At 36.2% G+C, this 19249-nt stretch overlaps 1 protein-coding gene across 2 annotated transcripts in view; it reads left to right on the forward strand.

The window, feature by feature from the left end:
• Positions 1-11085, forward strand: part of gnao1a (guanine nucleotide binding protein (G protein), alpha activating activity polypeptide O, a) — a 105780-nt gene extending 94695 nt beyond the window's left edge. The window contains exons 7-8 of one of the 2 annotated variants that reach the window (XM_067390419.1): positions 6577-6730; positions 9442-11085. In XM_067390419.1, the coding sequence (XP_067246520.1) occupies positions 6577-6730; positions 9442-9629 (342 nt within the window). In that variant the 3' untranslated portion in view covers positions 9630-11085. Of the gene's footprint in view, positions 1-1713; positions 6543-6576; positions 6731-9441 lie in introns of those variants that run through there. The other variant, XM_067390418.1, reaches the window with a different exon arrangement.
• The last annotated feature ends 8164 nt before the right edge of the window (positions 11086-19249 follow it).

Genomic DNA, 19249 nt, shown 5'->3' on the forward strand with positions numbered 1-19249 from the left:
TAATCAGAAAAATAATTTTCTCTGCCTAAGGAATTAAAAAAAAACCTGCAAGATTTTATCCTTGGCTGTGAAATCGAGGGCAACTGTAATGCTAGTTATGAAATATATTTTGAATATATTTATTTTGATATAAATTCGCAATTCTGAGAAAAAAGCCTGTATTTTATCTCTCGGAGTAAAACTTTATAACTCACAATTCGGACTTTATTACTTGGAAACTACGAGTTTATATATGAAAAAAGTCAGAATTGTGAGATACCAAGTCGCAATTATCTTTTAAATTGTTTTATTCTGTGGCGGAAACAAACTTCCATAGTAAACACATTTACAGAAAGCTAAAAGAATTAGTACTATATAAAGTTATTCAGTAATATTAATATTGATAATAATATTAATGTCATAATCAGGGTGCAATTTGTGAAAAAAACAGAAGGGGAGGGGGGGGGGGGGGTTGGAAAAGTTTTATATATAAATATATATATATATATATATATATATATATATATATATATATATATATATATAATACTATTTTTGGCAGCCCGTTACAGAAACATTTTACAAATATTTAACCTTGAGATTTGAAGTATTACATAGCTTACATATTTGCACCACTACAATGACAGTAATAATTCTTAATTTCTGATACAAATGCAAAATCAATCGGTAGTTATTAATAGAATAACGAGACACAAACCTTTACATTCAATCGTATTTGGTCCCATTTATTTTGATCACAGTGCATACACATACAAACTTTAAGTCTAAAAGTGCGCACATTTGGAGAAATGCACATTCACCTCAGATTTCATTAGATAGAATAAGCCCGCCGTACGCAGAGTTTAATAATTACCGAGGTCAGAAAATGTTGTTTGCTAGGGGGGTACGGGGGCATGCTCCCCCGAGAAAATTTAGATTTTCCTGGTGTACATATGTGCAGTTTTAAGACGTTTTAAGGCCAAGAAAATGTCAACAAATACATGCATGAGGCAGGTTTTGAGGCAGCTTTAATTGCATATTTGGTAATTTCATGACTTAACTTACAACAGAACACTGACGGTCATTGCTCGTAGTTTCTTTTGCGCTTTATTTAAGCTATAATAAGTAATTGTGCAGTGCCGGCGCATTTGCGCATGCAATTCTTGATTGTGTGTCACGAGCACAGTATAACGGCTGACTGGAGTTTTACCGACATAGCCTGACAACATCTCATCTGATCGCAGTTCACTGTTGTTCAACTTAAGCTCTCTCGTCATCACCTAACGTTACCTTTTCCGCGCTCGTTTGACCTGCGCCTGCCGCTGAGGTATTTTTGGTATTTGAGTTGCTCTGTTGGTGGTTTGTGGAGTAGCATCACCCAGGAGGGATGTTTTTTTATCCCCCCCGGGGATAAAAATAATTCAGCAGAGGCAGGGATACATAGACCACAGGGGGGGAAATCGCACCCTGGTCATGATATTAAAAAGTATTAAAGTAATGATTTTATTACTTTGTAAAATATAATAGGCACAAATAATAAGTGTTCAGTGTCCAATTTATAAATACCACAATTCTCCTTTGCTGTCTTTCTAAATGGTCCTTTATTTAAAACATTGGCTTATTTTTTATTTTTTTTATCACCATTTCTGTATCTCCCACTGTTTTCTTTTATTCACTCCTTGCCTTATTCATCTGCTGCTTTCCCATCCTTACCTGACTCATCCTGTGCTGCAGGTTTGGACACGTTCACGGAAGCAGTGAACTACATTCAGTCCCAGTACGAGAGTAAGAACAAGTCGGTTGACAAGGAGATCTACTCGCACATCACCTGTGCCACAGACACAGACAACATTCAGTTTGTCTTCGACGCTGTCACTGATGTCATCATCGCTAACAACCTGCGCTTCTGTGGTCTTTACTAACTCACAGTGATGCCCAGCTCTTTTACAGCCCCACCATACAGTGACGACTACTGTCGGATATGTGACATTTTGTCTTTGTTTTATACTTTTAATTGTCTCCATTGGTGTCCTTTTGATGTCCTTTTATAAGGTGAGAACTGACTTAATAGTTGTCACAGAGTTGTTCTTTAATTTATGTGCTAAATTTTAACTGAAGTTCTGAACTCAGCTATTCAGTCAGGGAAATTGTTACAAATACAGGAATGTGCTTTGAATGTCCTTCCTGACACCTTCCTGGTGTGTAAGAGAGAGGTCAGGAGATATTTTGAGGAAAATTGGTGCCAAACTTCCACTACTTGCTACTTTTATCCTATTGTAAATGAGCTTGTAAATTCAGACCTGTCCTCTCGTCCTTATTGCAGGGTATGCTTAATGATACCAGATTCAATGAGGTTATAAGGCAATATTATAAATTATGTTAGTGATTATGAAGGTGGCACTATAATGAGTTTCTATACACACACTTTTCAGATTAATGCATTTTGGATATGAATTCCACGAATATTCACAAGCTGGCTCATATTACATGTGTTCTGAGTTGGCATCTCAGAGTGTTGATGAAACACTAGGCTTGACATTTACTTGGCATTTAGAAGAGAGTGCAAATGTCCGATGCCCTGAGCCAAACCACAAAAATGTTAGCCCCTTAGCATCCAAAAAAAAAACAACAAAAAAAAAAACAACAGGACGTGCTACTTTTCAAAATTGGATTTTGGACCTTTTAAACCAGACTCCCAGGATATTTACAAAATACACTGTATGTCTTTTTATTAGCCTTTTGTATGGTGTTGAGAACAGATAAAGCTGATTTATAACTACATATCACAATATCATATTCATCAGACTGAAATTAAATAACACACTATAAATAGTATATATACAGTAATAGTCGAAAGTGTAGTCCGGCCTAGGGAAATTGACATCTTCAATCTTTATTCAACGTATTCAACAAAAATTTGTTATAGATTTTGTAAGCATACTGTGTAGATTTCACAATGAAACATGCCAAATTGTGTGGACATAATTTTTTGGCAGGCTGTCATACAAAGAAATTATGAACACATTCAAAGTCAAGAGAGAACCAACAAAACTGACTATGTTGTAGGCAAGGCAAGTTTATTTATATAGCACATTTCATACCCCATGGTAACTCAAAGTGTTTTACATAAAAGGGAATTAAGATAATCATAAAATAATCACAACAGATGCACAATAAAAAATAACAATAAAAACCGAGAATAAAAATGATTAAAATTATTTGGTCAGTATGCTTTTTCCTGGTAGCTTTTTTTTTTTTTTTTTCGCATAGTAGCCTGTAGCTGAAGTTGTTTTTGTCAAATGAATACCTTAACCAAGTTTAGTGTTTTATTCTTCCCTTATATTTGAAATATTTAAAAATATAAAAATTTTTCTTCACATTTTGATGGTTTTATTGAACTTGTAGGGTCATAAAAAACAAACCCCCAAACCAATCCCCTCTGGACATCACTTTTGGCCATTATTGCATTTATATACTAACATATAGTGCTGTGAATCAATTAAAAAATTAACTAATGTCACATTTTTCTGTAATTAATCACAATTAATAGCAACTAACTGTAATATTTGTAAAATATTTTTATATTATAATACATATTTTCACATTGAATCTCCAAATTAATGTAGAATGATCATAAAGATTGTATATTTGTTTATTGACATCTTTTTACTGAGTGCCATGAATGAAGGCCAGTATCACTGATACCAGTACTGCTACTGATGTTGCTATTAAATAGATTTTTTTTTTTATTCTTAATTTCTGGAGATGAAATAAGTAATGATAGCCATTCAACATTACAGTATAATTGAAAGCCATAATTTTTAACATTAATAAGCTTAAATTATATTAAATGTCACATTTAGATGTGCCTTTTAACATATATATATATATATATATATATATATATATATATATTTAAAAAAAAAAATGCTTGATGGAAGTCTCTTATGCCTACCACTGCTGCATTTATTTGATCAAAAGTAAAAGCAGCAATATTGTGAAATATTAGCAGTTTGGAAAAAAAAAAAAAATTCTACTGTAATACTACTTTTTTTTCAGGTTACTTTGATGAATAGAAAGTACAAAAGAACAGCAGTTATTTAAAACTTTTGTGTAACAATGTAAAATTCTTTACTGTCACTTTTATGCATCAATTTAATGCATTCTTGCTGAATAATAGTATTAATTCCTTTCATAAAAAATCATACTGACCACAAACTTTTGAACGGTATACACACACATACAAATAACAGCAGAATCACACACACCTGCAACAACTGGAGAAGTATGCCTTATATCAGTATGACTGAAGTGATCGAATCACTGAGCTGTCTCACCGCACATTGCTGTTTTGTGTAATTCAGTCTGCTTTATTCTATCTTGCTTGATTAACTGCTCACAGTACGCAGTAAGGCTAGTCATATCAAGGGGCAAGACAGTTCTAACAAGAGCAACAAGCTGTGCTATTAGTCACTGCAGGAATATGACTAACAGGAACTGAATGGACCAGAGCTAAAGAGACTGATGAGCTGTTGCTTGCTCTAGAATAGGCAGACACATGCATTGCATTGAACTGAGGCCTTGACAATTAGGCCTGCTTTGAGTCTCTGTGTATGTGAAAATACAAATCTGTAATTGACAATAATTCACAGTGCCATATATGCTTTGGATGTTTGCTGCTATGGATGTATGTGTACAGCACTTTTAATATTCATCTCTCTAAACGATCACTTTAGTCAGTGTGTGTGAATAATACAGCAACTTTCAGGGAGGATGACAACTTAAAATGGATTTTTTTTTCAAATGTCTGAGTTATTAAATGTAAACGTAAAGATTTTTCTTTTGTATTACAAATTGGGTTTACACTTTATTTTGATGGTCCACTTTAGACATTCTAATAACTGTAAGTAACTTTGCAACAACTATAAGTTCTGTCATGAAACTCTAGATGGCGCAGGCTAATAGGTCCTTTAACTCAACCTGCGTTATCTATAGGGCACAGCTGATTGGTTCCTGCTGTATCAGTAGCCAATGAGCTTGCATGCTCAACCTTCAAAATACTTGGGTAGTATTTGCCTCAGCAGTGCTGCGGTGCAGAGTATTAGACAGTCTACTAATACGTTAATGAAAGTTAGTTGACATGTATTTGCAAGTTACTTATAGTTAGTAGAATGACTAAAGTTGACCATCGAAATAAAGTGTAACCTAAATTGAAATTTGGCACCTGTAGTGCCAATAATGTTTGAGTCCAATACTGTTTTTTTTTTTTAATACCTAAACTCCCTCAGCCTTTTGCTTTGACTGCCTTTAGGGGGTTCGAGCTTAATAATTTGCACCCTGACTTCAGAAAACATCATATTGTGTGACCTTTAAACATCAGTCAGTTATTACCTACTGTTAATCTATAAGAAATGTGACTGAATCCAATCATTTACTTCAGACAGCCAAAAGGATAGTGATTCCTTTCATACAGAAAAGCCAAAACAGTAACCAATTGTGCATCTGATTTAATTAGATCTTATATGAGGGATTCATTGATGTGATGCAAAACATGCTGAATTGTGCTAACTCTAAGCAGTTATGTGTACTATTAAGGCCAGTGTCAGTACTAAGCACTTTTCAGCCACTGTTCAGGTCCTTTATTGGTCAGTTTACATATTATTGGTCAGTGCATATTGTGACTTTCATTCTTGACACCAAAAAAGGGCCTAAAGGGAAAACACTTCTTAGTAAAGACCTTTGACTTTAATCCCAGATTGGCTAATGTACATCAATTGTCAGCTCAGACACATGGGTAATTAGGTCAGTGGCCAAGGTAAAGAAACTCAAGGGTAATTGAGTCTGTTCGTTGCTGAGGGACAAAGGCCAATTTGTTCCCTGGCCTTTAGCCATAGTACAAATAGCTATGAGTGATATATCCAGAATCAGACTGGCAAATGTAATAAGTTCAAACGGTACGCAAAATTGACTTAAAATGGTACTTATGAATGAAATAGTGCATAGTGGTATTTAATTCATATTTGTTTCTGATTAAATACAGCAGGACCCAGCAGACGGGAGCCATAATCTCCCATCAAACATCTTACTGTAATCCTACCATCCATCACTTTTTGTTTGTTTGTTGTTTTCAGATTGCTGTAATTATTGTTTGTATGTGTGTCTCACTGCTGTGATTATTTATTGAACAATGGCTGTCTATTTATATGACATGAATGAATAAAGTAGTCATGAAATCCGGTGTGTGGCGCTCATTTTTGAGTCCTGCATCTCCTGCAAATAAACAGATTTTGAGTGCTGCTTATTTTCTCTGCATAATCAAGGATATATGTGGTGAATCATCACTATTGGAGATAGTCACTGTTAGCAAAACTTCATAATCTGTACTCATCTGTGATCACATGATGTGGCTAATGCAGAGTTTCAAACAATACGTTGACTCTTAAGACGATGTCTCTTTGTTATCAGTTGATGTTTTGCTTCTTGTGGGCTTCAGCTAGTTCTTGACTCTCTTGCTGTTTGTATTCCTGCACTAAACTTTTTTCTGTCTGCCTCTTTTTCTCTGTCTATCCTCCATTCTGGTTTCTTTTCCTCTTGCAGAATCGCATGCACGAGTCTCTTATGCTGTTCGATTCCATCTGTAACAACAAATTCTTCATTGACACTTCCATCATTCTCTTCCTCAACAAGAAAGACCTGTTCGCTGAAAAGATCAAGAAATCTCCCCTGAGTATCTGTTTCCCTGAATACACAGGTAAGAATGCCCTATGATGTTTTGGTGTTTCTGATTGGTCAGGTTTAACACTAGACTCAGGCCATCCTACATTTTGAAGTCACTATAACATGGGAGGCAAAGTATGGAGCAGCGCTGCGGAGAGCTGTAGCTGAATCTTGCATGTGCAGTCATGGGTAAAAGTTAGACTCGGAGGGATGTCTGCAGGTCTGTCAAATTCTCTTCAGACAGAATACAATTCACTGCCTCCGTTGGACCCGTTCCACCCCGAGTGTTGCTTTCTTTGTGAAAAGCAACTGTGAAGTCGCAATGAAAATGTATTTGCATTATTTGCAAATATCAAACCAAGTCTTTTTTTAAAGCATACTTTTGAAACGGAACACTTTACAAAATATTAACAATATCTCAACATCTTTTATATATTGTTAAAAATGAAGACAAAAGTATTTGGACACTTTGTGGTTGGCAAACATTAGTGGATCATGTCCATAATATGATAAGGTCCATCTATTATTACTTTACTAGAGAAAAGCATTGTCTAGTATTACTTGTATGTCCTGTAGATGTTGCTTGGTTTGATATTTTCTTTCTAATGCAATAAAAATTCAGACATTTTAAAGGATTAGTTAACTTCAGAATTCAAATTTCCTGATAATTTACTCACCCTCATGTCATCCAAGATGTTTATGTCTTTCTTTCTTCAGTTGAAAAGAAATTAAGGTTTTTGAGGAAAACATTCTAGGATTTTTCTCCATATAGTGGACTTCAACAGTTAACAATAAGTTGAAGGTCCAAAGTGCAGTTTCAATGCAGCTTCAAATGACTCTACATGATCCCAGCCGAGGAATAAGGGTCTTGTCTAGTGAAACAATCTGTCATTTCTTAAAAAAGATACAAATTTATATACTTTTTAACCACAAATGCTCGTCTTGCACTAGCTCTGCGATGCGCAACACATTATGTAATCACATTGGAAAGGTCACACGTGATGTAGGCGGAAGTACAGCGGTAGGGCGAAAAACTCCATCTCATATTCTCCTCCAACTTCAAAATTGTCCAACATCGTTTTCCCTTTTTTTTTTTGTAAAAGTCATTTGACTTTGCACGTTCGCTTTGTAAAAACTTGTTTTCGCCTATGTCATGCGTGACCTTTCCAACGTAAGATGAGCATTTGTGGTAAATAATACATAAATTTTAATGTTTTTAGAAAATGACTGATCGTTTTACTAGACAAGACCCTTATTCCTCGGCTGGGATTGTGTTGAGCCCTTTGAAGCTGCATTTAAATTGCACTTTGGACCTTCAACCCATTGTACTCCAGTGAAGTCCAGTATTTGGATATCAAAAACTTTAATTTCTTTTGGACTGACTGAAGAAAGAAAGACATAAACATCTTGGATGACATGGAGGTGAGTAAATTATCAGGAAATTTTAATTCTGAAGTGAACTAATCCTTCAAGTGTGGCTTAACCCTTAAATGCATGACTGTTTCGCCAATCATTCTTACATATTTGGGTCTTTATCGACCCGGATCTATATCTAACACTGATGGATCTCTACCTGTCGAGATAATATAAAACTCCTCTGATATTAAAGTAACAATTACAGAAGAATAAAATAAAGCATATTTTGTCACCTTTTGGAGCTTGAAAGGGCTCCGTTTGAGCAGATGTTTTATGCCATCCCTACTGTCCTCGTCAGAGCTCATTTCCCAGTAAATTCAGCAAATAATGGGCTAGTTTTATGTTTGAGGTCACGAATAGGAGCACATTCGTGATCTCAAATGTATTCTCAAAACTATAATTTTCAACATCTTCAAAATCAACATTTCGATAGCTAACAGCTTCACCAGATCTATCCAGTAACAGTTACAGCCATTTCACGTTTTTCTTATTCTTTCGTTTTCTGTCTGAATGAGTCGTCATTTCAGCTTTGTGTATCAGACATTGCCACCTTGTGGAATAAAGGTGAATTCCGCTTATTCCGTCATCTAATATTTAATTATTGTTGTGCAGAAAAAATATATGTACACTCATACACACCTCGGGTCGTTAGCGACCCTATACAATTTTTACAAAAAATGAATACAAATTAGGCATTCTTTAATAATTTTATTATTTTTTTCTTGTTATATTCTTTATAATGAATTGATTGAGGAATACCAAGAATGTTGATGTCTAACTTTAAAAAATGAATGAGGAGGAATGTAGTGAATGACGTCCCGGGTCACTAAAGACCCGACGTATGCATTTAAGGGTTAAATTGTCCAAATAATTTTTGGTCCAAAAGGTCTTATACATAGATTCAGCAGCATTTACATGAGACACTTGCTTCATAAGGAGCCAAGTTAAAGAATGCTTTGCTATTATGTGTAAGAGAACAGAAGAGAAGAGGCATTTGTGAATGTCAGAAGTCACTGAGGTCATTCTAAATATTGGGTTAATGAGCGTCTGGAGCAGGGGTGTCAAATCCTGCTCCTGGTGGGACACTGTCCTGCAGATTTTAGCACCAACCCCAATTAAACACACCTGAACCAGCTAATCAAGGTCTTACTAAGCATACCATAAACTTCCAGGCAGGTGTGTGGAGGCAAGGTGGAGCTAAACTCGAGTCTGCAGGGCAGTGTTTTGAGCACAAAGCCGATTTGAAGATCGTTCATTTTTAATTTCGGCATATCATCAGAACATCTTCCTCTCATATGTTCATATTCATGGCTCTTTCTCCCTCCATAGGTCCAAACACCTACGACGATGCAGCTGCTTACATCCAAGCACAATTCGAAAGCAAGAACCGCTCGCCTAATAAGGAGATCTACTGTCACATGACCTGTGCCACGGATACAGGAAACATCCAGGTGGTGTTCGATGCCGTGACCGACATCATCATCGCCAACAACCTGCGAGGCTGCGGCTTGTACTGAGGCTCGCCCCCTCCCTCTCGAGCCACTTCTTTGGAAATGATTATTATTGAAAATGCAAGTTGGTAAATAATGATAATGATAATTTTAAAATAGGCATATACAAATATATAAATATATTATATATATATGAAATGTTTTTAGTTTGTCTTTCAAAGAGCTGCCAACAGAACTGATTTCTTATAGAAACCCAGCCTTTATGGTTTTAGAACAAAGTTGGGACCTTTTTTTGTGTTTTTGTTTTTCTTTGCTGTCGTACGTTTCCTTCTCCCCCGTTTTCCACTGTGTCTTTATCGTTTGAACTAAACAACCCTCATTTTCTTTTTTGATAAATGTCTTTCTTTTACTATTTTTTTATGTTTTATGTCATTGTATGTATATTTATTACACGGATATCAGTCAGGGGGGGATGTACATGTTTGCCTGGCTATATGAATTTACTTTGACGATAATGTGACGATAGCTAAATCCACAGTTATGCTAGTCTCGAGCACTATGGTTCAGGTCAGTTGTAGCGTGTCCCCGCTCCCGATTTGTAATCACTGTAGTACCGTTCGATATCGTAGAGAATGGAAACACCCAGGATCGCACCCACCAGGCTTCTCTTGCGTTTCGTCTACCCATCCCCGTCACTTCCGTAGGTCAGCTCGCTGGGGAAGGTCCCGGGGCGGCTTGGCGCGTGACCCCTGGGCCTGTCATACCAGTCCGATGATTGCAAGTATCATATCAGTGCCAACCTTCTGAGAATGACGTGTCTGGGAATAGTACTAGAAACACTAGGTCACTGTTATGAGAACTTATTAACATTTGTCTTGTAAGGAACTTTTACTTTTGTATTGTTGTTGATTAATTTATTAATTTATTTATTGATCATCTGTCCCACACACTTCCTTTGTACTTACTACACCTTGTCCATTCTTCTACCTCTCGTCCATCGTCACCCTTCCCTCTTCCATTCCTTCTCTTTCCTGTTTTTAGTTGGCCTGTTTTAGTTGGCTGGGTAATGGAGTCCCCGTCACTGATAGCATGACCCCCTCAGCCTTTGTATAAAGAAACAGCTAACTGCTTCACATAGCTAATGGTGCGAAAATAAAGAATAAAACATAAAATAAAAAGAACAAAAAAAGAGGAAAAAAGAAAACAGAAAAGACAGACGCAGCAAAAAGAAAGGGCATCATGTGGGCGGGGTTAAGGGGTGGTAAGGGGGAGGGCGGGTAGATGTGGGGCTCAGAGAAATGACGTGGAGGCTTGTGGACGAAGGTCGTTGGGCTGTCAGTCTTTGTAGAAAGCTGTAGATCCTCCAATTCTAGAATCTTTACAAGTAGAAATAATTGAGAAAAAAAAAAAAAAAAAGGATGACAATAATAACAACAAACGATGACGACGACAACGATGATGATGATAACAATACCAATATCAATGATTATTGTGTAATATTATTAAAGGTATATTTCTTGTGCTTTGTAGCTACAGAACTTTTTTTTCCCTCTCTCCCCCTTTTTTTAAAAAAAAAAAGAATTTTGCAAGGGTTCCTATGATCCACTCTTGAACCGTTCTTACTGACTTACCCATGTTGATGTTGATGAACTGTACCGATTCTTTTTGCCTGTTCGCCCTGCATTGCAATGTCTTTACTTAGCCTGAATTACAGTATATGTATTGATTTTTTTTATTTATTTGAATTTTTTTGAACGAACCACTTTTTGGTGGCACAGCCCCGCCCCCGGTGCTGGAGAGGGCGGGACTGGGCACGGCTGTACAGATTCATGCGCTTTCTCTTGGTTTTTTGAGAATTGTACTCAAACACCTTCCAGGTCTGCATAGAAAAGCACAGCTCTCACCTATCACACGTAGATTTGGAAAGATGTATCTCTCCTCCCTCTCTGCCTTCTCAGTTTGAAATTCAATGAAAAAAGAAAAAAAAAAAACTGTACAATTACCTACACCACTGTTGATTTTGATTCTCCTTCCCTTCTTTTTTTAAATCCTTTCTTTTTCCTCTCCAAGTGAATGCTTTTGTGCTGCTTTTTCTCCCTCTTCTTTAGTGAATGGTTGTTCTTTCATGTGGGATGTTCGTGCTGGAAAACCAATCGAATGTAGTGTTTACATTAAAAGCCACAGTTTTCATGACTACAACCTGGAGCTTTTCACTTTTGATTGTTAGTCATTTCTGTTTTGTCCTTTATATATTACACTGCTATTATGGTCACTCAAATGAATGAGGGCTCCAAGATGGCTTATGACTCTGATGAGGGGATACAGATACCAGAAGAGATCAGTTAGCATATAGGAATGAAAGGATGTGAGAATCTCTTGAGCTAAAGTAAACATATCCACCATTAATCTAATACAATGTACTAAAAACGGAAACGTTTTTTCTTTGTACTGTACAGATGACAAAGTTATCAAAAACACCTTACTTCTGCATTGAAAAATAAGGTGGATAGACTAAACATGTAATAAACGGAAATTATATCAGTATCGTCCACTTTGAAACACGTTTTCAAAAGTTTTCAGATGTTTTCAGGCCACCAAAACGCCATTATCATGTAAATGAATGGCCAAAACGCATAAGTTTTCCGTTTTTAGTTGAAAATGGTATAGTGTAAACAGCCCCTAAAAGGACTGACAGTATTCATGATTAAATGTAAGATGGTCTCTAAGGGGCTGTTTACTTGACACCATTTTCAACTAAAAACTTAAAGGGTTAGTTCACCCAAAAATTAAAATTATGTCATTAAAGGGATAGTTCACCCAAAAATGAAAATTTGATGTTTATCTGCTTACCCCCAGGGCATCCAAGATGTAGATGACTTTTTTTCTTCAGTCGAACGCAAATTATGATTTTTAACTGCAACCGCTGCCGTCTGTCAGTCAAATAATAGCAGTGATTGGGAACGTTTTTTGACCTCACTAACAGGAAGCTGAACGAAGTTGGACATAGTGGTGTATTAGAGGTAAAAATGATATAAATAATGTTCGGTTTCTCGCACAAACCGATCGTTTCGTGTCTTAGGACATCAATGTGCAGTCACGAGCCGCAGGTTTTAATTTTGATTTGTCTAAGCAAGTTTTATTTACTGTTATAGTTGAAGTTCCCATCTACTGCTATTATTTGACTGACAGACGGCAGTGGTTGGAGTTAAAAAACATAATTTGCATTCGACTGAAGAAAAAAAGTCACCTACATCTTGGATGCACTGGGGGTAAGCAGATAAACATCAAATTTTCATTTTTGGGTGAACTATCCCTTTAATGACTCACCCTCATGTCGTTCCAAACCCGTAAGACCTCCGTTCATCTTCGGAACACAGTTTAAGATATTTTAGATTTAGTCTGAGAGCTTTTTGTCCCTCCATTGTAAATGTATGTACGGTAGACTGTCCATGTCCAGAAAGGTAATAAAAACATCATCAAAGTAGTCCATGTGACATCAGTGGGTTAGTTAGAAGTTTTTGAAGCAACTTTACCAACTTCAACTTGTGAACTAACCCTTTAATGCGTTTTGGTTGTTCATTTACACGACAACAGCATTTTGGGGGCTTGAATATGCAAACTTGAAATCGGATTTCATAGTGCAAGTTATCTTCGTGTAAACTACAAAAGCGCAAATTTGTGAAAATGGTGATGTCATGGCCATGCGTTTTACTCGTTGAGTCTATAGGCTCGTAGTGTTTCTATAAAAAGTGACATCGCCACCCTTATAGCACAGGTACATCTCGGAGTTGTCTATTTGATGTCTGCAAGATGTATTTTTTAGAGTGTTTGCTCATCTGCTATACGTCTCTAGGATGTTTGCTATTAGATATAGACATTTAGAAGATGTCTTTAAGATGTTTAAGATTTAGAATGTATGTAAAATTGCTTTTTCTAAGACATTATCAGATGTTTTTACACAGTTGATGTTTTCCAGATCTTTAGCAGACATCTTACAGACCTACCTTTGCTATCTGGGCAACTACTGGCCTGGCAGCATAATACAGCATTTTTAGTCATTTTCGTGGTTCTGTGTGAACGGGGATCATTTTGACAATGGTTTCTTCTGTATGTGAAAAATGCAATGGAAAAACGTTTCTGTTTTTAGTACATCGTTGTCGTGTAAACGTACCTTTAGTTCAATATAAAGTACTTATTCACAATGTGTGTTATATGTGCTATAAACAAAACTGTTAACATCATAGTATGCAATAAAGGGGAACATGGAGGAAGTGCAGTTGAATCCCAAGGGACATAATTATGATTCTGTGCCTCTTTAAGTGCGTCTTCAGCCAGACGGTCCTGGAGAAAGAAGAAGGAGATGCTCAGTCATTATACCACAGCTTCAAAAGAGGAAGCACCACTTTGTACCAGACTGATTGGATGCTAATTGCAATGAGAGCTTCACATATGGAAAGAGAGAGAGGAAGTGTTTGTGTGTGTTAAAATAAGAGGATGAAATACAGACCATGATGGGAAACTGCAGAGGTAATTGGTATCGACTCTGTCCACCCAAATCAACACAGAGAGGCTTTATATAGCTATAGGGAAAGTGTCCTTCCCCCTCTTCTGGTGGTGATAGGTATAGTCTCTTTTACACCCATGAGCACAATCTCAAAGCTAAAGTCCACAGGCTTAGATTGTGCCAGGCTCATGGGCGCCACCAACAGGTCTACTGCAGAACTACCCAATGAAGAATTTAGGATAATCATGTTTAATTTAATAGCAATTAAAATGCGTCTCCACCAACATTTAAACTAAACTCAAGCTGCTGCACACAATCATTCATAACTGACACTAATTACATGAACACTGGGTAACTAAGATAAAATAGCTGGATACTGCTTGATCACCTGTCTGATCATCACTAATTGCTGATAATGTTTGCTGTGATGCTGAAGTATTTCATTCTTGTAACCACAATGATGAGTCAGTGTAGTGTCTTGGTATGTCCTAAAATCCAATCCCAGGACCTTGTCCCTGTCAGCTATTACACACACACACACACACACACACACACACACAGTTATTTATAGTGCAGCACCATCGTCTGTCTGTTGCTAGGAGACAGCCTGTGCAGATTTCCTCAGCATGCAATACCTAATGCTTTCATCACGGCTATGTATTTTGTCACAAAATTTACAGTGTGAATTTGTTATTTCACACTGCATAAAACCAGTCTCTGCATGGGCACAATGCAGTCATTTAAAATATATGTTCTTCTGTTCCAAACACATTAAGCATCAAGCTGACAACCTGCAGGATAATAATGGACACTGTGCTAAAGAGAGCGAGAGAGTGTAAGAGAAAAAGGATGTGGTGTATGTGTATGCGGTGATGGTAAGTAATGAGAAGGCCAACTGAAAATGCTGATTAAATTTGTCACAAAGGTCAAGACCCCAAAGCCGCTGTTGCCATGGAAACTGCTTCGTTTACTCCTGTGTCTCCTCACTGCTGGAATGATGCCGTCGGTTCTGTTCAGTGCAATTTACCTGTTCCTCTCGTAATGACTCCTAAAAACTGACACCTGCCTGGACTCTCTGTAATCAGAAATGTAGCTAATCCTTGAAGTACGTCCTTGAGGAGACTGTTACAAAGTCATCACAAACAGTATGTTTATCTCCGTAATTAGCCTATTATAAGGTTCAATAAGTCAAAAGTCCAAATGTTTTGTGTTTAATAATTGTTTTACTGTTTAAATTTAGTCGAATAGTCTAGCTCTGGGTTTAAAACATAACTAAGTGTGACTACTGAAAGACATTTTTTTTACATAGGCCAGATATATTTAAGTTAGACATATTAACTGTTTGTCAAATAACCAAGAGCGATGTGAAAACTTACTTAGCTCCACAACAGAATCAATATTTTGATGTTATTCGTTTAGTCTTGGCTAATAAAATGATAATAGAAAACACGATGATCGATATCAGCAAACACGCGATCAAGGCCGCCCTCCGGTGGACAGAATCGGAACTGAAACAGTCCATGAACTCGACCTCGCCGACAGACGGTCACAGTGACATTTTATTTTCTCATACATTTTCTCTCTCCCAAATATACCTGGTTATAAAAAGAAGACCTACGTGTGAACTGCAGTCTGCAGAAGTCACAAGTCACTATAAAAAAGCACGTTAAAATGCTTGCCGATGGGGTTAGTCTTCTGTAAATGTCAGATGACATAATCATTTGGCCTCTTTAGACCGCAAACGTGACGTGAAGTAAGATTTTATGCCACTCTGAAATAAACCTAGCCTCACATATCACACCTCTTCACCTCTGATGGCGACTCGCGAATAACAACATTGAAGAACAGACGCTCATATTTCAGGCGGGAAAAATACTCCCGCCTGAAATCTGAGAGAGTTCAACTGTAGTTATTTTGCTTTGTCTCAATGAGCGAGTCGCGTCGCCTAGGTCGGGCAGACTGACTGACTGACTGACGGACACCAGTGCCAAACCCGGGAGGTCTCGCCGTCTGACCTTGCGGCACCCCCTTCGGTTTCCTCAGGGCAAGAGTCCAGCAGCGACAACTGCCACCCGAATCTAGCGCCTACGCGCACTGCGCGTGAGAACCGGGAGAGCCGTGGAGATTCGGTAACAGCGTTAATCATCTCAGGCGCTCAAACTGCTGTTGATTCACAGTCACTGACGTCGCCTTCTGAGAGCAGCCTAATAACTAGTGTGTGTAAATACAGCACACATAGCCTAAGTGAACTCCCACAGATAGACAACACTGATTCTTGAGTAGACTACTAGGACAAAACAGGCTAAAAATACAAGTTTGTGTGTCAAGAAATTATTTTGGATTAATCTAAACATGTTCAGAGGTTTTGGGGCCAAGTTTTTCCTTACCTATCGCTCAACGGGTCTATGGAGCAACACCATTATATAAAAACAATATTTTTTAAATAAATAGCATGTTATTTATACGTAACCATATTGTAAATGTCACATTATCAATATTTAGTTGAATTTGGTGTTGCTGCATTGAGCGGTCTTTGTTTTGACAGAAAATAGGCCTATAAGTAAAGTTACTTCAAATTTTTTTTTTTTTTTTACATTATTATTAATGTTGTTATAACGGTTATTTTATTATTGGTAACACTTTACAATATGATCTCATTATCCAAAGTTAGTTAATAGATTAACTAACAATAAGCAATACATTTCTTACAGTATTATTAATCTTTATAAATTATATTTAATAAATAAATACAACTGTTCATTGTTAGTTCATGTTAGCTCAGGTCCATTAAATAATGTTAACATGAAACTTTAGAATTTTTACAAATGTGTTGTAAATGTTTAATAATTATATTAGCAAAGTTTAATAAATGCTTTAGAAATGTTTTTCATTATTAGTTAAACTAATGTAGTTAATACACTGTAAAAAAAAAAAACATATTTTAATTATTTATTATCACAACATTTTTTCTTTTGTCAATTTCTTTGGTTCAGATAACACAATATTTTGAGTTTCTGTTGATTAAACCAATCTCCTTTGTTGTATTAACTTTTTTATTTTTATTTCAATGAACTCAAAATTTTAGCTTAAACCAACAATTCTTTTTTACAGTGTAATATTAACAAATAAAACCTTATTGTAAAGTGTTACCTTATTATTATTGTTTAACTCCAAGCAGGTAAAATATGGAAGAATCTTCAGGATGGCGACTGACTTTGATATAATCTAATTATGTTGTTTATAAAAAAGTATATATATATATATATATATATATATATATATATATATATATATATATATATATATATATATATATATATATATATATATATATATATATATATATATATATATATATATATATATATATATATATATATATATTAAATAGACACAATTTTTCTAATCAAAATCAAATTAAATCTTATGATATTTTAAAAACAAATACTCCCATGTCTCAGACAGACAGACAGACAGACAGATAGATAGATAGATAGATAGATAGATAGATAGATAGATAGATAGATAGATAGATAGATAGATAGATAGATAGATAGATAGATAGATAGATTTAACAATACACAGTTGACCCACTGTTTTTTTTTGCTGTCCAGAGAGCTTCTTTTCACAACAACAATCAGCTAAATGTCAGCTACATCCCAGACCTCTTACATGGTTTATAAGGTCATGTTTCTATTTATTGTTATTTTTTCTCCAGTAGCAGAACGTGTGTGTGTCAGACTTCTAGAGCTATGTTTAGCTTCTTCACTAAATGGCTGGTAGGCTTTTAAATCACATCATTATCTCGACAGCACCTGAGCTTCATTCAGAGTGCAGACACACACCAACAAAGCCAAAGTTGTATAGTCAGCAGAGCTATTATGTGTCTGACTTGTTTGGCTGATGCAATTTAATATTTAATATCATACCTGAACAAAAGATTACCCTACTTACATTCTCAAATCAACACATCACTTGCAATACTGCTTGCATTGAAGACGTGTAAAATTCTTGGGGATTTCTTGATCTGTTGTTTATGCATTCTTTCAGCGCAGCTGTGTGTGGCAAACAATTTAGAAACAATGAGGTGCAAAACTGCTGAGAATTACACAAACAAAACTTTTGCTCTTTTAGTTTGCAAAGACATCGCAAAAAAAAAAAAAAAAAAAAAAATCTAACAAAGTTTTCGAGTGACCCCTAAGTGGATCTTTCGTAGTGAAACCTTCTGTATCCATTCAGTTGAAACCTATTGGAACAGACACCTAGCCTCTAGACTGCGAGCACTCTGTCAAAATGGGTCTCAGACGGTAACCACAGAATATTTCATTAATTAATGAGCGTTATGTGGTGCTATTAAAGCACTCACACGCCCCATTTGGCCCAAAGCACAGCCTTTTAACACATTAACTCACCGCAGATCTCAATCTGATGCATGAGGAAGAGAACGAGAGAAAAACAGACAAGCTAAAACTCATCACATGCAGTCTGCAAGGAGTCATGGGGCACAAAATCCCTTCACATACTCTATTATACTTTATGGTCCTTGTCCAAAATTGCAAAACATTTTTAGAGTGTGATTGCACAATGCTATGTTCCATTACCCTGTTTTTATGCACATTTTGAAGTATCGCTTCAGAAACGAGTGATGTAAATTTACAAAAAAGTTTTTATGCTCGCTTGAGGTGGTTTTTGTCATGTGCGAATAATGGGAGATGGAAATGCATTTGCCGAATAAATTGTGACGTAGCGAACATTAAACAGATGTGACTAATCGGCTGTTTCCGCTGACGGTGTTTTATTTACTGTTGGTTACCAATACCACCATCATCAGTGTTGGAGAAAGTTACTTTTAAAAGTAATGCATTACAGTATCGCGTTACTCCCTAAAAAAGTAACTAATTGCGTTACTTAGTTACTTTTTATGAAGGTAATGTGTTACATTACTTTTGCATTACTTTTTTCTCACCTGGGCTGGACTTGCTTGTTTGTTTTTTAATAACAACGAAAAAGTTATATTTTTGCCCTTTCACACCAAAAGTGAAACGAATAAGCTTCAGGCTGATCACAAATGTCATGTTTATCTAAAGTAATTTTTGTTTATTAGTATGGTTGAATTGCACTTACGATTTCTCTCAACATGGGGACATGAGAGCTGTCAGTCAATATATGGGAAAAGTAACTT

Source organism: Chanodichthys erythropterus, chromosome 7 (genome assembly GCF_024489055.1).
Source record: "Chanodichthys erythropterus isolate Z2021 chromosome 7, ASM2448905v1, whole genome shotgun sequence".
Taxonomy (NCBI): domain Eukaryota; kingdom Metazoa; phylum Chordata; class Actinopteri; order Cypriniformes; family Xenocyprididae; genus Chanodichthys; species Chanodichthys erythropterus.